Source organism: Gambusia affinis, linkage group LG09 (genome assembly GCF_019740435.1).
Source record: "Gambusia affinis linkage group LG09, SWU_Gaff_1.0, whole genome shotgun sequence".
In the NCBI taxonomy this organism is placed as follows: domain Eukaryota; kingdom Metazoa; phylum Chordata; class Actinopteri; order Cyprinodontiformes; family Poeciliidae; genus Gambusia; species Gambusia affinis.
Window position 1 is genome coordinate 10,362,207 of NC_057876.1, and position 21,405 is coordinate 10,383,611.

The following is a 21,405-nucleotide window of genomic DNA, read 5'->3' on the forward strand; positions in this document are numbered from 1 at the left end:
TCTATGATTAGTACCCACTGGCAACTGGGCTCAAACTGGTGCCAAACAGACCCAGGAGGGTAACGTAGCCCACGGTAATCCTCCTCTCTCTCTCTCGTCCGCTTCTCCTCCCCTCCTTCTCTCGCATCATTTTTATTTATTTATTTTTTGTTTCTCTCACCCCGTCGACCATTTCTGGCTCTCGCTCGCGACGCTAAACGAGAGCAGGCTCCTTCTCCCCTCGTGGGAAGTGGAACAATACAGAAGGTTGGGAGGGGGAAAGGTACAAATACCAGCTGAGGATGCACAGCAGTGGCTAAAAAGGAAGTGTGAGAAAAAAAAGTGGGGCTGGGATCCATGCCTCGCCACGGTTGACTGTGCCCTTGTGAAGATGTTGTTGTTGTTGCTTGGCAAGCAGCTCTGTGGCGTCCGTGCTCGGCTCCGGGCGGATAACCTTGCAGCCTCTCACCTGTTGAGAGTCCTCTGTGAACCTCCGCGGAGGCCAAGAGGGCGCTGAGAGCGCGCAAAATGCGGGGGAAAGATGAATTCGCTCAATGACACGTTTTTCGAAAAACCGAACGCGACACTGTGATTGGACTGAAGATGGCGAGAAGCAATGCAGGATTTATCCGTTTGGAGGTGGACCAAGGAACTGGCTGTTGATCAAAAACCGGTGACCGGCTGGTCAGTGCCCAAAAATCTGATGTCTTTGATTCAGTGCATAGAGCATATGTGCCAGGTTGCACTTCTAAGCACACTCTTTAATGTGGAAGCTGATGCAGAGGTTTAACAGTATTTTCACTGTCATCAAGCTGTTTAAAAAGAACAGAGATGAAAAAGGAAACCTAATCTTCGACGACATATGGACACAAGTCTATAGATTTGTAAATATATTACACTCTTTTGGAAGTTAGGGCAACAATCTGCATCATCGAGAATCCTTTTTTACTAATGGTACTGATGCTAACTGCAGTAACCCCTAATATGAGACGATAAAGACAGTTTAAAATGTCAACGCCATAAATCATTTGCCTTTGTTTTAAAACAATAGTAACCCCCGCCCCCCACCCTTTTTTTTTTTTTTTTTTTTACAATGGCGGCTCTTTCACACACGTTGTCACCTCCACACTAGATTTATGGGAGGAGGGCTAGAGGAAAAAAAAAAAAAAAAAAAAACTCTTTAAAATGCCTATATTGTAATTCTTAAAGACAAGTATCTGCAAAAAGGAAAAACTGTACAGAAGGGTCAAAGCTTTAAAAGAAACAAGAGATCGGAAATTGGTCACAAAATTGTGATTGGATAATCTCTGGCATTTATGAGTCCCACATGCCTGGCAAACCAAAAGGCCGAAGGCGCACACAGACACTCCTGTATGCACTTCCTGTATACCCACACTGCTCTGTGTGTTTGGCAGCCTGTAAGGCAGGGGTGTCAAAGTCAAATGGACGGAGGGCCAAATAAAAAATTTAGCTACAAGCCGAGGGCCGGACTGATCGAATGTTCATTGAGATTTTTTTAAATGACGCATTTGGTCTAGTGCAGCGGACCGGGGAGTGCGCGTTGTGAGGATCGAACGGGGTGCGGCAGAGGATCGAACGGGGGCGGGTAGCGTTGTGAGGATCGAGGGTGCGCGCGTTGTGAGGATCTGTGAGGATCGAACGGGGGGGGGGGGGGGGGGGGTGGGGTGCGCGCGTTGTGAGGATCGAGGGTGCGCGCGTTGTGAGGATCGAACGGGGGGGTGCGCGGCTTGCTGCGGGCCGGTTCTAATATCATCCCAGGGGCCGTAGAAAATCTTCTCGCGGGCCGGATGTGGCCCGCGGGCCTTGACTCTGACATATGTGCTGTAAGGTGTTGGACAGCTCTGGCATGGCAAAGGCTGCACACCCATCTGCCCCCTCCCACCCGCCCCATTCTTAGTAATGCAGTTACTTTTCAGCAGGCGTGTGCCTGGAGTACATATGTGCAAAGACAGCAGAGCATCCGACAGCAGCCTTTACCATAAATCCACGTAGTTGTGACTGATGGTTGTGGATAGTTGGTGTTTTTGCTCTGTAATTAGGACACAAGATGTAGAGAAATGCATGGCCCCTCGCACGCTCTCGCTCAGTTATGATTTTGTCAGATGTTGGCAATTCCAGTTGGGGCTTAGTGCCTAAGTCTATCAGTGGTTGAGATTACAGACAGATTTATGTGATTCGCGGGCTCCCCAGAGGACCTGGGGCCTCGCACTGGTTAATCACTGCTTCACATTCGCTCCTTTCCGCCGTTCGCTTACCCGCACTGCTATATTTTTCAACGCAACACCGGAGCTTTTGGCATCCCTGCCGACAAAAAAAAAAAAAAAAACGGCGTGAAACGCTTCAGTTTTTACTGAATCCCACCTTCGACGGGGTTAATTCTTGATAATCCCACTAATCAAAAGGTTAACCCTCCCCTCTGACCTTCACTTGCTTCATAAAAGAGGGAAAATTCCTTTTCTCGTCAGATCAGCAGGCTTTTTTTTTTCTTTTCACTGACTTATCGAGTCGCGTTATTGAACTTTGAATTGTCTAGCATGCATGTTTTTTTTTCTTTCTCAGTGCATAAAATGCACAACCTCAACAGTTTCAGCAGATACGGCCAAAAGAAGTGTGTCTAAAATAAGCCAGCGTGGGAACACGGCTCATCTGATTACGCCTCGTCGTTCCGCCACGAGTTAAATCACGGATGCAGGACGTGGCGTTGGGTCGACCGCGGTGTTGCACTGCAGCTTGGTGTCGTTGACGCGAGTGCTTCAGTGGTACCTGTGTAGATGAAGCGTCCAGGTGTGCCTTTGCAGAACTGTTTGGATTTGTAGGACAGCGTGACTTCCACCACCCCTGGGATGTGCCTGGGCGGGGTTTGCACACGGATGGCGTGGGGAGTGATCAACTGCAGAGAGGGCAGAAGGGAGGCGGATTAAATGAAATGAAACTTCATATCTTACCAGCCGCTCCTGGGAGTACTCTTGGATTGTCTGAGCCCCTCTTGTTTTGCAGCTTTGACTGTTTTTTTTTTTTTTCTCGGTATAATAAGCCTGAAAATGATGTGTTAGCGCCAAAGCCCTCAGGTGGCCTTGTAGCCCAAGGCAATGTCACTGTGAAGCTTAGGATGGTTATCAGCACTGACATGGGCTATGTAATAAGGATTCAAAAGCTGTTATCTGTTTATGAATAAAACACACTTTTCCTCGGCTCGCACCTATTGAACAGCATAAGTAAGTATATGCTTGTCCCCACTGGCCCCGTCTCTGTGTCTGGCAGCTGAAGCCATCTAGCCGCCGTTAGCCACATGAAAGCACAAAAAGGCTCACTTAGTGCGGCTCGCGTCGCATGCACGTGTGCATCCTGAAGGGTCTTTTGAAGAAAAGCGGTATCATGACAAAGCGCAGATGAGACCTCATTGAGAGCTAGTTCTCTGCAGCGAGCTAGCACTCAAACGCTAGGAGCGCTCAAAAGCTATCAGTGCCGCTGCCAGCACTTTAAGTGTGTGGATGCATGTGTGCGTCGCTCTTAACTGTCCCTTTCATTCCTCACTTAGCTAGGCTTTCATTCCACCATTGTCTGCGCGCCCCTCCCCAAACTCACCCCCTCAGCGAGACAATATAGGAGCTTTTTATAGAATTATTCCTTTACCAAAGAGAAAGCTGTTTAGCTGCACTGCCTTGCTGACCTTCGGTTTTTTTTTTGCACATACACTGCATTTACATTTTAGTCATGTGGCAGATGCTCCTTACAAAGGGATTCGTCCTGCACGGCGTGCACAAGTATTTCAAGGAAGTGTTCGTTCAAACGCAGCCTAATAGATGGCAGGTAAGGAAGGAAGTGAACGGAGAGCGGCACAGATTGCTCAGATTTTAAAATGCATGTGAAAAGTACTTACGGTCTGACGTTACTTATTGCTTTTAATTACTTATTAATCATCTTGTTAGCGTTTCTTGATTGATTCTTTCAATTTCCATGTTGTCTGTGTTCGTTTTTCTCCCACATAGTCAAAGACAGCGACAAACAAAGGGTTATTTTTTTTTAGTAGTGCGTCAGCAGAATGACTGCATGTAAAATTATCACGATTAGCAAATAAAGAACTTTGACACAGCTAAAATTACTGGCTTGCAAACTCAAGCGCTCATTTAAAAATGTTTTCTGTGAAATACACCAAAACAGGGTAAACTTACTAATGCATAATGTCCATCATCTTTTTCTGCAATATTTCAAACTACTTGATTTCTATCTACTTCTTCAGGTCATATTTTGATAATCTCTTGGGATTAAGGTAAAATAGATTTGGATATTGTGGGAGCTGATTCCATGTTTGCCTATCCGCTTATTGTTTTCCTCTTAAATGAGTTAATCTCCAACTAAAGAGGGCTACAAGAAATTGTCTGGTTGAGAAATAAAAATCCATTAGCAACAAACTAATAAACAATAGAAAACCTTCCACCCCCACCCCCATTTTTAGAAGGAAGTCGTTAGTTAATATATAAATGTTTGTCAACTTAAACAGTGATGGATAAATCTCATACTTGCTATAAGATTAATCTTAACACTTTTCCTATAAAATAACTGTAAATAGCAGTCCCTAACGTGGCATGCTGCGTAAATCTGCCAAGTAAATATTCTCAAATAAAATCAAAAAAATGTTTCAGTGTGGTATTATTCAAGTGCAATCTATTTTTGTAATCACAGGTGAAGTGTGAAGTAGGTAACTCACCTCACTCCAGACAAGCATTGTTCCAAAAATGACTTGGAGGCCATCGAAGAAGTTGTCTCCGATGATGATGACCGTTGCGCCCCCCGTTGTCCAGCCTTCACTGGGACTGATGGCTTTGATGCTGGGGGTTGCTGGAATAATTAAAAAGAAATAAATAAATAAAAATCCCACATCGCAGATTAGATTCTAACCGACCGAAAATAAAAGATCAGCAAGGTTTCTGCCACCGGTGCCATGCGTTGTCCTTCTCTCTTTCGCACACGCTCAGACACACACAGATCACCCCTCGGCCCTCTCCCAGGGGTCGGGGCGTGGATGTGGAATTCTAATCAGAGTGATTATACGCGCCCCGTTATTAAACCTCACCTCTGCCCCGCGTGTGAGGGCAGCGGTGGCGCGCTTGTTTTATGACACGTGGCAAAGCGTGCAGGCGTGTAAATGTCAGGTGTGCTCAGCGTCTGATCAAAGGGCACGCGACCGGGGAGCAGAGCAGAGCCAACAGTAGCTGTGCCCCCTGCATACCTCTGCCTTCATTAACCAAACACTTAGCGCTCGCTCAGCTGTCTGTACAACATAACTGTGTGTCAGTTTCCATCTCCTGGCCTGTGGAGCCTCTCTGAACACACGCTTATGTGGGCATAAATGTTGCCGATTCGTAAGGGTGGGCGAGTTTTCCCCTCATAGGAACATGCACAAAAGTATTCAGACTTTCTCGAGCTGTGTCACATTTAGTTCTAATGAAAGTAGAAACAAATGTATTTTTATGAATATTTTAGGCACAAAGTTATGCATAATTGTAGACTGGAAGGAAAATGATACATGGTTTCACCTTTTCAGGAAAGAAAAAAAAAGAGAAAAGTTTCACCTGAATATAAGTCTAACTATGAATCTGTGGAGACCTTTGAGGTTTAAAGGAACAAAGCAGCCCTACTAAGACATGATCGTTCTGCTAAGCTAACAGGCTTAGCAACGAGAGCAACTAAGAAGCCCACGGTATCCCTGAAGGAAATTCAAATACCAACAGCACCGGAGGGAGAATTTGTTGACAGGATCACACATCCTTCAAGGAAGAATGACATGAAGAAGGCTATTGTTGAAAGAAATCCATGCAGGAGACAAAACAAACACATTACAGAAGGTACTCTGGTTAAAGTAGACCAGATGTCTTCATGTGGCGATGGCATCACGCTGTGGGACGCTTTTCTTCAGCAGGGGGACGGGAAAGCAGGAGTTGGTGGAAAAATGGCTGGAGCAAAGCACAAGGCAATGCTTTAATAAAACCTTGTAGAGAATGCAGAAGTCGTGACACTGTGGGAAAAGATTCACCTTCCAGCAAGAGAACAACTCAAAACAGGAGCCAAAGTTATCCGTTGGCAAGTCAAAGTCCAGACCTCTATTAAATTGTGTCAAGACTTAAAACAGTGGTGATCGCAGACTCGTTCAGATCCACAGAGCTTGGCATTTTGCAAAGAATATTGGGCTTTTATTTCAGCCTGTAGATCTGCAGAAACATGCAGACAAAACAGCTGCGAAATGAACTGACTGTAACCATAAGCATGCCACTCTTTTTTACTTCTGAAAACATTTCTCTTCCACTTCACAACTACGCACTAGTTGGCGTTGCTCCATCAAGTATCCCCCCCCAAAAACTGAAGTTTTTGGTTGTGACATTACAAAATGCTACATCTGCAAAGTACTGTACCGTCGCAAAAGTTTCACTAACTGCTTCTTTATTTGCTTTCGGACCTTATCTGTCCATGCTCTGGACTTGGAGATTACTGAATGTGATTGAAGAAAAGAACAGCACTGAGAGGAGGTGGAAAAAGAAAAAAAAAGCATGTTTATATAATCTAAATCTCCTCTCCTTAACAGATATGCAGCTTGTCAGACATGTTGTAATTCTGCAAAGCGGCATAATCCACTTTAGACTAGGCTGACTTTTTTTTTTTTTTTCTCCCCTCACAGCCCTGCCTTTGCTCTTTGCCTGACTCCCTGTTCTGTTGATCCTCCCCAACAAGCTGGAGTGATATTTAGCCCCCTGATACGCCCGCAGAGATCAGCGTTCGCCGAGCAGCAATCTGTGGCCGTAATCACGGCCCTGAGATGCCTCCCCTTTCACAGCCGCTGATATTATGTGCCCTCGGTGTGCATGTGTGTGTGCGATTTCTTTTTTATGTGTGTGTGCGTGGATTAACCAGATGGTGGAACGTGAATCCATGTGATAGGATTATACTTTGGGGTGTTCCTCTGTGCCATCTGTTCGACTCTATGGGCTGCTCATCTATTACCGCTCGAAATGGGCCCCAAAGTCACGGATCCGCCGCACATATGCGGCACTGGGATCGCGCCGCCTTGTAACTTTTCATCTCGTCTTTCTGATACACTCCTGCCTCTTCCTGTCATGGAAACTGCGAGCCACCTTTCCTACACCTCTCTGTTCTGTACTTTCGCTCCTTTTTCTCTTCCTTCAGACTCCTCTCAACGGGAGGAACAGGCACAAAAAAAAAACACAAGAAAAAAATAAAAAATAAATCAGAGGCGAGGTAATTCCCAAACAAATCTCTCTTAACAGAGGCGACATCTGTTACGGTGCGCATTCCGCGTTCGGTGCGAGATCCGACGCCTGCAATATGTCTCGTCTTTGTGAACTTTTCTAATCAACTGTGAGACCGGGCACGGGAGGGGGGCCAAGTGGTCCACTTTGTCTCTGGAGGACAGTCATCAGAAAGACTTAACCGTGGCATTCAATCTTAACTCAATCTACTCCAGGCGGTCATTTAAATCCCTTCTTAGTTTTGTCGTCATTATCGTCCCTGAGGTTGACTTTCCTCAAAGAAGAAGAAAAAAAAAAAAAATGTTTCTCTTATTTAATGTCTGGGAAATCGAAATGAGAAAATAACTGGATTAGGGACTTGGGAATCAGTGCAGCCTCCTAAATCATACGCACATGTCATTATGAAGTATTAAAGGTTTGGGTTTGACTGAGTGCGGGCGGGTGTGTGTGTGTGTGTGTGTGCTGGCTTTTTTTCTCTCTTTTTTTTTTTTTTTGTTATGTGTGTGCTTGCTTGAAAACCTGAGGGATGGAGAGTGATGGAGGGCTAGAGGATAAAAGCAGGTCTCCAAGGAAATAAAGCTAGTGTTGGCTTTAAGCAGAACAGACCTCATAAGACACATAGTGCTTATCTGAGGCAGAGTAGAAGGCCCAGAGGCGCAGACCTGAGGGGAGCAGGCCACATGGGAGAGACAAGAGACTCTCGCGTGTTTCCACTCGTTCCTTAGCTCCAGTTAGAAGAGAGGAAAGTGAAATCCAGGAGGAAACAGGATGAAGATAAGAAAGAAAGCACATGTTTAAGCCGTTGAGGAGACGAGAGGGGAGAAAGGGAAGTGGAAGTTGAAAGTGGAGCTAGATTTTTATTTTTTTTTTAAGGGGAGGAAGAGGATGAGAGAGGAGGAAAAGGAAAGAAAGAAGGGAAAGGCAAAGGATTTTTTTTATTTTCTTTTAAATACCGTGTTCCAGGTAGGACGGAGTTCCTTCTGAGGGGTCCAAACGTCGAGCCCGCCGACCGTGTTTGGAGTTGTTGTGCACAAACATGTTGTCAGACACGGCCAGGACGTGGCCCTCGACGCTCACCGTAGTAGACACAACCACCTGAGAGAAGGGAGGCCAAGGAAAACAAGAGAACCACTGAAAACCTTTGAAAGTAGCTCATTATAACTTTAAAATTATCTATAGGATCAATTGCAGACTGCATGAAGATTCCCCCCACCCCCTGAAATTTAGGTTTTTAAACAAGTAGTGCTAATAACCAATTAATAACAATAGAAAGGCTGTGTCCACTTCGAGCTGTCAGATGATGCATTCACGGTTAATATTTGTATCTTACTGGAACGTATTTCATTAAAAGCTCAAATATATCTTTATTTAGTTAAAACAATATATGTTTAACTTATACATAAGATAAAACAAAAAAAATGCCACCAATCATGTTGCCATTAGTTTTTTTTTGGGTATTTGGAAATCTTCTGAAGAGCCCGGCTGCCCCATCTTCACGCTGAATCCCGCTCAGCTGTGTCAACCCAAATGTTCTGGCATGATTTCCCTCAAGTTTCACATGTTTTGTCTTTCTACCTATTTATAAAAGAAAAAAACACCTAAATGTTTATCAGCCCAACTCTCTATAGACTGAAGTTATTACACCGCTTTGGGAAACAATTTATACACCTTGAAGTTTTCACGTTTGTCACATTGCAACCACTTCCACTTTTATGAGGGTTTTGATGAGATGGACAAACACAAACTAGTGGACTTGTGAAGAGGCAGGGAAATCAAACACAGTTTTCAACATTTTTACAACAAACGCTCGGAAAAGAGTGGCATGAACTAATAGTTACTTTGTCAGGCTAACTTTTGCTGCGACGTAAGCTGCATGTTTGTCATGTATTACAAGTTTTGACATGGAGAGATTGGGGTTTGCCCATTCTTATTTGCAAAATAGCTTAAAATCAGCCAGATTGGATTGAAAGACTTTATGAACATCAGTCTTCAAGTCTTACTTTAACTTTACACTTAGGTTTAAACCTGGACTTATTGGCCACTTTAACACATGAGGATGCTTTTGGATGCTGAACTCTATCAAGATTTATTCCAGTATCGTTCTGTATTTAGCTCCCTCCATCCGTCTGTCCGTCCATAACAGGACTTCTTTGGACATTCATTTTAACAAACACTTTCTTCTTGCCATTCTTCCATAAAGGTTATGTTTTTGGAGTCTATGGCAAACGGTTGTCCCGACTCGCATGTCTTATGGTTTTCATAACAATGTTCTTTCACAAATGTTCTCTGATGAATCCTCTATGGCCAAAAGAGTGCAGTTGTATTTATAACAAAACTAAATAACAATAAAACCAATAATAAAGGTTTTTTTTACTAATTGGGAGACTTTTAGCTGCAATTTGTGCTCGGGATTTCACAAAATCATGCCTGATATTTAAAATTGAAAATATTGTTTTTCTTCCACCGTGCAATATTGTCCAAAATTTAATCGATCCCACTAAAATGCACCAATGTTTCTGATTGTGAAGGGGGAAGAAAAGAAAAAGATGTAGAACCTTTCAAGGTGTATATATATATAAAAAAAGAACTTGAAAATAAGCTGTTTAAATTGTTCATCATGCATTTTGAACTTTCCTCGGAAGAGACACTTTGCATGCCTCGCTTTGCAGCCTTCTGTTGGAGGATAGTGTTTTACGGTGTTCTACAACAGGACATCAAATGCTTCTTGTGTCTGCCACACAGTCACTGTGAGGCGCGTTGCAGCTTGAGTGAGGGAAGAAAGCGGTCGGTCACCTGAAAACGCCTCATGTCTCGAGGGTTCCCTGCGTTCTTCAGGCAGTTCTGGTTGCACTTCAGGAAGAACTTGAGGAAGAACCTGCGCGGACATGAGGAGAGAGACAGAGAGAGGGGGAAAGATCAGACTACCTGCGGGTCCTTAAAGGAGATGCCACTGATAAATGACAAAACACAGATAAAACTCGAGGCAGAGGGGGCTCTCGCTCCATCTGACACTCCTCCGTCAGCTGCTGGTGACAAGCGCAGTTATTCCTCAGTAAAACCTTCGCAGAGGCAGTGACTTAGTCTCAACCTTGTGTATCAATCGCCGAGCGTCTGTCACGCCTCGCCGTAAACTCACCGGGCCAGATGTATCCCCCCCCCTCCACACACACACACACACCCCATCACCCCCACCGGTCCTCAGGCTTTGCACAGCAGTATGACGGAGGTTGAGCTGTAGCTACTCTGCAGCACACAGTGTTGCCGCTCCTGCCTCTCTCAATCTCAGTGTGAGAGACCACATCAACAGCACCTGCCATGCATTATTAGATGAGAGGAGTCTGGTGTGGAAGCAGAAACACACCAGGTGGTGTTTTGTCTTTACCATTCCCTAATGTTGAGTGACAATTCTGTAAGATTGAGATCTTGGTTAATCATTTCAGGTCTTTTTTGCACATTTTGACATTCATGATGGAAAAAAAAAAAAAAAAGAAAGAAAAAAAATAGAAAATCAAATGAACCGCAAAAATAAACAGCGCTGTGTACAAATAAACAGGAACCCTAATAAGAAGGAATAATATGTAAAACCACATTATATTTTTATCTTCTTTTTAGGTAGCTCAAAGAAGTGCTGACAGCTGAAACTGCTTACAATACAGATCTCCAGCAGCCAGAGAGAGAATCACTCCTTTGCTCAGCTTTTCTTTCATATGTCTTATTTTCTCCCCTCTGTTCATTTGTTATGGCTACGATTCTGCACTGGGCAGCGTGTTTGGAGCCAAGCTACTCAGATATAATCGAGCTGCTGCAACACACAGACACACACACACACACACCTATACGCACAACAGATTTGGAGTCACAGGACTTGGATAGGCCATCTCCAAAAAAAAAAAAAAAAAAAAAAAAAAGCAGAGTTGTCTTATTTTGAGAGGCAGGCGGTGTGCATTCAAATCAAATCACCGAAATCATGACTTTCAATTTTTAACTTGACACTTTTGGTGGTGAGTGCCTCTGTGATGGAGAAAAGGAGCAATGCTATGATGTAATAACAAAAGATTACTTAATGCTTTGTGTTTTTTCACCCCTTTTTCTTTCCTTTGGCTTTTTTTTTATTTATTTTTTTTATTATTATTATTTCTGTTGTGATTTATAATCGTACTTGCACAAGAGGCCAAATCTGAATGAGACAGAATGGGTGTTAGAGAGAAGAACACAGAAAGTGAAAGAAATCATGAAAGATAGACAGAAGGACGAAGCAGACAGTACGTGAAATCCGAAAGGAGAGACAGACCACCCTCCTGTATATTTTAGAAGCTGTGGGCCAATATCTCAATAATTCATGAAGTGGAGAGATGTTTTTTTTTTTTTTTTTTTTTTTTTTTTTCCCTCCAGCATGCTGTTAGACCCCACGGACTGAGGGTCTCCCAACTTTCTTATCTCCTCAAGGTCAGAGAGCAGCCTAACAGACAGCTGTGGACCACATCCACTTGTCAAGACATTATTTGATGTAATTATGATTCCGCTTTTTCTTGGCAATTACTCATGCTCCTATGCCCAGGCATCCATGATGGATGGAAAGATGGATAAGAAGAGGGAAGAAAGTTAGGGTCACCACAGTCAGAGGTGATGGAATCAGAGGGTTAAATTTGGAAGAGGAGTTGGGATGAGACCCATGAGAGGATAAGGAAACACACCATCAATTCAGGGTTTTTACCATCAAAGTTCTGGTATAAAAGATTGAGATCTTGGTTAATCATTTCAGGTCTTTTTTGCACATTTAATTTGACATTTATCCTGGACAATTCAACTGAAAACAAATCAGAGAGAAAACATATTAAATAGCTACTTTAGCTAGCACACATATACAATCTGTAAATCTTATCTGCCATTATTTATCTTGTATTATAAACTCACTAATACATATATGATCCATTTCCTAACATTCTTGTATAATCTGTATAATCTGTGCTTAAAGCTCCCAAATTTATATTTATATTTAGTCTTGTACACCTGTAAATAAGTATTTATATCCTGTATAGCACTTCCATAGATAAACACACTTGGTTGATAACAAAACAATAAAGAATTCTTTTACTCTGTTCTTATTCTTCAGAATGACAAATACTTAACTGATTTGTTTTATTTAATTTCAACATTAAGTCCTGAAAATACTTGTCCACGCTTTCCTGCCTTAAGAGAGAACATCACTTATTCACAACCCTTTATAGTTGTGTAAACACAGATTTTCTGTCAGATTGCCTGGACTGATGGATTAAAAAAAAAAAAAAAAAAATAACCATTCTTTTGTTTATTTTTACGTTCAAATCAAATCACCAAATCATGCTTTAATTTTAAATACACTTTGAGATCATCAGAAACGTATGGAGTCAATAAAAGCAATCTGCAAAACAAAAATTAAATATAAGGATAATATATATATATATATATATATATATATAAATACAAAAAGCGCATTTTATGCTCTTCAGTGGTAATTGTTGATTTTCACACTTTCATCAACATAACAAGGCAAATAATTAAAAAAATGAACCCCCCTGTGGTGCAAAAAGAAATATTTTACACAAAACTTTTAGAGCCAGATAAATAAACAAAAATTTTTGTTGTTAAAATTATATATAGCAGCTAAACAAGACAAGAAGTGCTGAGATTAATGTTTCTTTTCATTCACTTTCATTGCATAAATATGCTTAATTTGTTCTTCACCTCTACTTTATTTTGTTCTACACCTTAAATTAAAAGACGAAGAAAAAAAAAAAAAGAAGAATTTTGTAAACAACATTGATCTGAAAGCTAAAAAATATTTTGTAATAGTATCTGTATTCTAATTAAACTGCCCAGGATGCTAAGCTCTGTTCTTGTTATTCATTTACATCATTCCTGCACGCTCTGTTTCTTCAGCAAAACAGAACTTCAATTGATGTGTTGAGAGCCATTGTCATCATTAACTAGGCACAACAGAATAAGCAAATTAAACAGAAAATTCTGCTGAAAGCAATAAAGTCCCCCAGAATTTAGAAATCTGTTTCAGCACTCGCTGTCTGCTATATCTGGAGCTCAGCTCTCTGTGTTATTTTAATTCTTCTTTTTGCTTTCCGGCATTTGTTTCATTTTCAACGCCTGTTGCATTTCTTGTATGTAAAGTTCAGTAGTGACACTGTCTCAGCAGAAAAATATGTTTAAAACACGGAATTAACAACACAAAACACACACACACACACACACACAAATAACAGAAACACACTCGCTATATTTCAGAATGACCCATGGCTGCCTGCCTGCTCACCATATCCAAACCACTTCTTCTTTGTCTGGTCTGTCTACCCTCACACATATTACACAAAGCTGCACGCCAATGAAATAAAACCATTTGGTACCACTATAAAAGAAATAAAATAAATAAGCATTCTTCAGCTATGAAATTTGCAAAAAAAAATAAATAAAAAAAAAAAATTTTTTTTTCTATTTTCACAGAAAACTCCCACTGTCCAACTTTCATCAACATCTCTTATTTGTCTACAATTACACAAATCATGCCCTCAACCAAGAAAGCAATTATCACAATGTTTAACAATCTCAGAGATTTGAATAATTTTTCATATAAAAAATCTCACAACTTTCACAAGAGCAGTATATTTCAATAATTTTCCACATCTTCACCTACAACTCAAAAACCTAAAATATTCAACATATAGACTGAAAACATCATTTGTATTTCTCATTTTCTCCCTCAGTCTGAATGTATCTTAGGTGAAAAAAAAAAAACAGAAGAAGTAAAAAACAAACATTTCACATTTTATGCTTAACTCACACCTCTTTATTCCTCATCTATTTCAAGTGTATGTGATTTATTCAAATAGCTCTTGTTCTTCCCAGCTCAATGTGTGAATTCATTCTCATTTGTCTCATTAATCACGATTTCTCAGAAGGATGGACCCGGGGTGAGGGAGTGTCAGATCCCTGGTCTGGGAGCTCGAGAGGCTTGGGAGAAGAGAATGCCTCCCCTGCTGCTGGAGCTCCAGTCTCAGCTTGGGGACAGAAGTCCCAGAGACACTTAACCAATTGTGTTTCATCCATTTGATCCAAAAAGGATCATTCAAAGTCCCGGCGTCTTTGAGAAGCACAAAGGAAAAGAACCAGCGAGAAAAGCAGAGAGATTTGCAAAGCAACATCGAGAAAACACAACAAGAGCAGCATATAGTGTGTGTGTATGTGTACCAAAACCAACCAACTAAATAACATCAATATAACATCTTGTGTGTGTGTGTGTGTGTGCCATGTGTGTGATAGACCATGATGAAAGGTCTGGGACAGGGCAGGGTGGGCTCAGCCCTCTGACTTAATCTGATGGAGACAGAGACAAAGAGAAGGAAGGAGAGAGGCTCCAGGCCCCCAGACCACAGGAGTAATGAAGGGTCCTGGTCCCTCTCACCCCGACTCTGTCCTGCCATGCTGCGACGCGGTGCTACCCCTGTCCAGCCCCAAACTCTGCCCTCATGGGAATGACCGGTGAATAATGGCCCTGTCACCAGCCAGGTAGACAGCACTGCACAGCCGAAGGGTGTGTGTGACCGCTAGTTGTGTTCCATCCCTGCGCAGTCTTTTACCCTAACCACTCTCCTCTCTGCTTTATCTGAAGACTGATGCACTTTTATTGAATAGTGTTGATTTAAGCACATGTTAAGCTTAATGCATAATGCATCGACTATATATAGCTTGATAAAGAGCAGCGTGTCACGCCGAGACCAGCCCCATACATTGTGGGGATGAATGTGCCGCTTGCAAAAAGTTCTTTCTTTTTGTTCCATTTAAGCACCACATTAAATCATAACTGTGACTGCGACTACGCGCCGGCTCAAGGTTATGTTTCTAAATGCAGCGGGATCAGAAATCAGAAACTTAATTAGTGTGCCACGTTTGTTCTTGGCTGAAAAGTTGCTCGCCACCAAAAGGGGTCTTGAGGGACAAATATGGAAGCAAAGAGGGGAGAAAAATGTGTGACAGAAAGCGCGCGTGTGTCACAGGAAGACGGATTCTGAACGCAGGCGAATGGCTTCCTACAACGTGTGTGTGTGTGTGTGTGTGTGTGTGTGTGTGTGTATGTGGATACTTGCTCATGTGCATGTTTTGGCCCTGCATCCCTCTGTGTTTATCAAACACATTACAGCTCCTTCTAGATTCCTCACCTGCACACCCCCAGCCTGCTACATATGGCCCACCAATCACAAAATAAGGAATCATGCATACATTAGCATAGCTAATGGCCTACTCTCTCCATTTAATATGCAAATTTTCTGAAACATTACTGAATGCCTTCTGTTCTAAATGAATAAATTTGAATCGCAATTAGAATAATCCTTTATAATTAATGAAAACTGTCAATTTTGGTTCATAAGTAATTTGATTAAAGTGGTGATGGGACACTTATGAAGTTCATCGCGCCGCGAGAAGCGGGGAGTGCATTCCTGGTGGATGTGCGCGAGCCGCAAGACGACCAACAGCACGGCGGCGTTATTGATGACGATGATTAATAAAGCCTCTGAAAGTGGTTGTCACACAAACCAGACGTTCTTGTTTTTACTCCAATACAACTTCGCTCTCTTACCGCTGTGGTGGAAACAACAAATCAATCACGCCTTTCTGTCGCTTGACAGACAGAGAAAAGTGAGGAAGTGATTGAAGAGGTTTCCCGGCCTCGTGGTGCTGTGTCAGTGGCCCGTCCGTCCGGCTGGAGACACTGATGGACTGTCAAAGGGGAGAGAGCTGCACTCACACATGCCAGGTCATTACAAGGAGCTGAAACGCTGTTTTTCACCAGAACACAGGGCTAGGAGAAGGCCTTTTGTTGTTTATCTTGTCCAAAGATAATAGTTCACGCTTTTAAAAAGTGTATCAGCAGTTATTATCTTACATGCAGCAGGAAACTCCTGTCAGCCTCATTTAGTATTTATCTATCACTTAGTCTCGGAGGCTGAAGCTACTCTGAGAGGGGCCAGGATCAAATGGACTTCTACTGTCCTAGGATGTATTCACACCAGCCCTGCTTAGTCCGCTTTAATCAAACTCCAGTCTGTTTGTCTAGAAAGTCCGGTTCGTTTGGGGAGGTGTGAATGTGCAATCAAACTCTGGTAAAAACAGACTCTGGTCCACCTGAAAATCTAGGTCTTGGTTCGGTTGAACTGAGTTTGAATGCATTTGTGGATGACAAGCAGACTGGAGACCGCTCCAAAAGCAGGAGGTGAAATAGTGCGGGGCATTCTGGGTAAGTACAACCCAAAAAAAACATGCGAGAGTCTAGTAGTAGCGGGAGAAATGCACCAACAACAAAAGACGGATCCTACAACCACTAAAATCTGATGCTACTCCATTTCTGTTTACATTTTGTGAAGAAGGAAGTCGCGCACATGTCTTCTTCTGAGGTTTCCTTCAGTTGTTCCTGGTGCAGTGCCACCACAGGCGAGGAGGAGAACGGGTCTTTCAATTGGTTTGGATGGTTGGACACGGTGCAGTGTGAAGGTGAACTATACCAGCTGAAAATGTAACAATTGTTGGTCCCCAATCGGACAGAGTGTTGAGGACTATCAGGGGTGAAAACCGCCCTTAAGGCAACTTCAATTTCAAAATCATCACAGCATTTTACGCAAATGTCACTTTATAATCTTTAAGCTGTCACATTTGCTTTGGAAGGTTATTTGCACAGAAGTCGATCATGATTTACTTGGGAAACGGAAGCAGGAGGTGTACCTGTATAAATAACCACCCAATGTAAAACTGAGAACAGTCAAAGTTTGAAAAATGCCATTTGTGTTAAATGCTACAAAGTTTTGGAGACTGAAATTGCTTTAAGGCGAGAGAAGACTGTTTATACTTGCAGATAGCTTTAGTTGAACTGTATTTATAGTAGCGAAGACGAAAGGAGACTTATTTTCTATCAGTAAGATATTAAACACCTATAACCATTAGTCACTAGAAAAAAAGAGATGCAGGATGTTAGGAATACACAAACTAGTGTCATTGCTGGTCAATATTGCAATGATGACAACAATTGAGATCATTTCTTTTTCTTCAAAATCTGCATAAGGTGAGCTCATAAAAGGAAATCAAAATCGATCCGATGTAAAATATATATTTGGGAACCAGAGTCTGAATGGATGACATAGTTTAACACACCCAATATTGCCTCCAAACAGGATTGCATATGTTAAAATTACAATGACATTTCTATACAATGTGTAACTCCTCATGGACTCCCCTCACTGCTTTCAGCTTTTCACTCACATGCTGCTCTCCTGCTATGAAAGCTTACAACAGTGTCACCTAAATTAGGGTCACTCTGCTGTGTGAAATTATTGCTTTGTGCAGTGCAGGTATGAATTTGCTCAGGAGCTCCATTGTGTGCGTCTGAGAGTGTTTGCATGGCTTCAACCCAGTAATAATGGTCCACATAGTGTAGAGCCTTGCAGACTAATTAGCCAAATCACTGAGAAAATAGCAGGCTGCTAATTAATGGGTATTATGGCATTTCAGAAGTCACCGCTCTAATTGGTTGGGGGTTGGAGGGGGGGTTGATTTCAGTGCTGTATTAAAACTAACTTGTTCCGTCTGTTTTTCGGTCTGTCTACCTTTTAAACAGTTTTTATGTTTATGCAAGTGAAATAATTAGTCCATACACAAATTTTTTTTCCCACATACAGACAGTGTCAGCTTTCTGCACTTAAATAGATGGCTTGGATATTTTCGCCTGAGGTTCTGTAAGTTTAACAGAAATAGTTTGACTGTCGATACAGACGTCATATCGCAGTGAATTTGTAAAAAGTGACCCAGAATGCCAAAAAGCAAGTCGGCTAAATGGGTGTCCATGTTTTAGCAGATTTCAGGAATATGAGTTCAATTTTCATTGGTTTGATTGTTTTGTTTTGTTGGGTTTTTTTTTAATGTGGCTGTTTTCTCTGTCGAGCAACATCTGTCTGTCTCTCTACGAGAATTGATGCTGCTGGCTACCATTCACCATTCTGCTCTAACTTCACCAACAGTGGAGCAAGCTTTTGGATTTTGTGCCAGGCAGTCATTGAAGACACGCTACTTTATCTTTTGAGAAATCATAAAGCTTTGGAAAATTTGCAGCTGATAAAGCAGATTGTTGTAAATGTAGTGTTAACATTGTTACGCGTATGTTGCTTGGCTAAGCAAACAACCACAAACTTTACAACTGTCTCTGGTGAAAGTGTGGGTGAGTAAATATGTGCTGATATGGCGTTTTGTCGTCTCAGAGATTTCAGTTTGGGTCTTTTTAAATTGCTTTTACCTCTTTCACAGGCCGGAAAAAATATGAGCTCCTGAAATTACCTCCAATTACCTCTTTCGTTCAGCCAGAAGGCTAACTTTATTGCAACGTTTTCACCATTAAAGACAGACATATATTAACAATTACAGGAGGAAAAAGCATTCTGCTTCAATTGTTTTTGCAAGAACAGCTTCATAGCTTACAGTTTTTTTTTTGTTTTTTTTTTATTGTCAAATGGGTTTTAAAATGAGTTTTGAGGGCCAAACATGGAGTGTCCAACCCCATTTGACGAAGGTTTTGTCAGACAGACGAACTGAATAACACATTTTCACATTTGACCCATTACCTTTCATATTAGACTGATTAAATATCTTTATATTACTCTGAGAGGAACAAACCCCTGATGCAAGTGAATTGGTAAGTAATATAATCTGTCTGAATAATTCTCTTTTTTATTTCGCGTCCCCGTCCTGGCCCCTCCGACACACTCATACATGCATATCCCCCATAGACTCCTCTTAACCCTATCAGACGCCGAGACAATCAAAATAGATTTGCATTCAAATGCCACATGCTCGGTATCAAATATCAAATCAAGCTCGAGCCGCTGAGACAGACAGACAATTGCCTCCACCATGCAGCCTCTGCCTCCCCTCCAGAACGCCAAACCCCTCCTCCTCCTCTCTCCACCCAATGTCCAAGAGACTCCCCATTCTCTGCTACGGACGAGCTCCATCGGGGGAGTGACAAGCGGCGGCTCGGGTGCTTGATTGACAGCCTGTTGATGCTTCTTTTACACACATAAACTGCACAACGGCCTCCCTTCTGCTGGTGCGCAGTTCAGGGGTGTCTGTGATCGCCTCGGGGCTAGTGCCCTGAAGGGCCGCTCACTACTATACATACAAATCACAGTGTGTCAGCCTTGTGAATGGGCCCATTTTGACTTTGTCCTTGTAAAGTCAGGCACCCTCCCTCCCCCCCCTTGAAGCCGGGACCGTATCTGCATCCTGCCTCTTCCCCTAGTTTCCCTCTTCATTCTTGTTCTGGCAGACGTGTGAGGAAACTTCCACGGTATTCGGGAAGGCGCAGGCACACACGGGAAAGGGAAACATGGCACATTTAAACGTGGTGTGCTAATGGGCGGCGCCTCGGAGGTGGAGGATATAAATACGTCAACGGGAAGACAAGCCACGGAGATGGGTCCACACGCACCATGACGGCCCAGGGCCCTGGGCTTTAATCTCCCACACTCAGCCAGCACACCTGGTTAATGTTAAGAGGGCAGTTATAGTCAATTACATTCCCATATAATGCATAAACCTCGACCCTGCCAGTGCAGCTGGAGTAATTGAAAACAGGCGCAGAGTAAACCGGGTCCAGGCACAACAAAAAAGTCAGCTTCCCACCCTTGACTTTGCCATTTACTATATGTGTGCTGTCTTCCTCGTGTTATTATTCCAAAGTATTGGGGGGGCATATGTAAGGGAGGGAGAGGGTGTGGATGCCATTTGGATATAAGGAAGTAATAGGGCAAAAGAGGATATGGCATGTTATGAGGAAGACAAAAAGCTGCAGGATAGAGGGAGGAACGGTGAGAGAGGTTTTGTCTCTCAGGTGAGGTCCAGGGGCGGCGGCGGTGGTTTTCCATTTGGGACTGGGTGGGGGGACTTTAAGAGGTGAGGAAGAGGGGGAGGGCGGGCGGCTGGCCGTTGTAAGTAGGAGTTTGAGACTGACAGGTGACATTACCCTGCGTCATGGCTGGAGGGACAGAGGGACAGAGGGCGCGATGGTTATCCAGACAGAGAAATGTCACTGTCCAGACATGGCACACACGCAAACAAGAGCTGCACACACACCCTTACGCATTACCACACACACACACACACACACACGCAAAGATACAGGACAAAGGAGTCTGGAGTCTTTTAGAGTGAAAAAGGCTGGCTACAGCGGGCAGAGATGGAGAGATTACATCCTCCCCATTTAGATGCCAAATACAAAAGAAGAATCAAGCTGGGGAAAAAAAAAAGCCGAGAGTCACTTACAAGTCAACAACTTTACATTTTTTTCACATTGTCTCCAAGCTTTTGTTTTGTTCCTCTCCTTCCATTGCAGTTTTCATTAAAGTCATTCCTCATTTTCTTTCTTTTTTGCTTTTTTTTTTTTTTTTTGGCAAGGCTTATAAAATGTCCATATTGCAGCTCGTTTCGACCCCATTGATTTAGTGTTTGGTTAAATATTCACGACTGTGGATGCAATTAACATGCTGTTAATGAATAATTGATCGCATCTTAAGCGGCCATAAAACTCATGCATATTAATTATTGAAACAGGAAATATGAAAGAAAAAGAAGAAAACAGCCTTGCTTGTTTTGCCTCAATCAACCTTCTTTCATTTCTTTTTTTTTTTTTTTTAAGTCAAGAAGGAATGGTGAGAGTGTTTTGGTTGGGCGAGTGAGGCAGTGATGGGAATATGCAGATTTCTGACAAAAAAAAAATTTAACAACTCTTATACGCATTTAGGCTGCCATTGAGTACATCCATTACATTTATACATACATCTCCTGGTGTGTATGATTGTGCGCTGCGTCGCTCAGTGCAGCATTGTGTTGACAGCCTCAGTGTGACAGAGGTAGTAGCTGGCGGTTATGAGAGGCGAGTGTTTACCACGCGTGAACAGAACAAAAACACAAATCCGGCGAACATGGGGAGGCTTGTCAGCGAGAGACTGGAGATCAGTCAGCCAACAATGAGCTTTCCCTCTCCCACTGTGTCTCTGCCAGTTTATGCTTATGGGCTGATGTTGCCCCCGGCGCCTCCCCGGATTCTAGTGGGTGGAGA

The 21,405-nt window shown here is 42.6% G+C and overlaps 1 protein-coding gene across 2 annotated transcripts in view; it reads right to left on the minus strand.

The window, feature by feature from the left end:
• Window positions 1-21,405, minus strand: part of ebf1a (EBF transcription factor 1a) — a 75,146-nt gene that overhangs the window by 23,392 nt on the left and 30,349 nt on the right. For both annotated transcript variants that reach the window (XM_044127974.1, XM_044127976.1), the window contains exons 7-10: window positions 10,056-10,137; window positions 8,216-8,357; window positions 4,709-4,839; window positions 2,764-2,890 (exon numbers count right to left, since the gene is read on the minus strand). In XM_044127974.1, coding sequence (XP_043983909.1) covers window positions 2,764-2,890; window positions 4,709-4,839; window positions 8,216-8,357; window positions 10,056-10,137 — 482 coding nt within the window. The remainder of the gene's footprint in view (window positions 1-2,763; window positions 2,891-4,708; window positions 4,840-8,215; window positions 8,358-10,055; window positions 10,138-21,405) is intronic.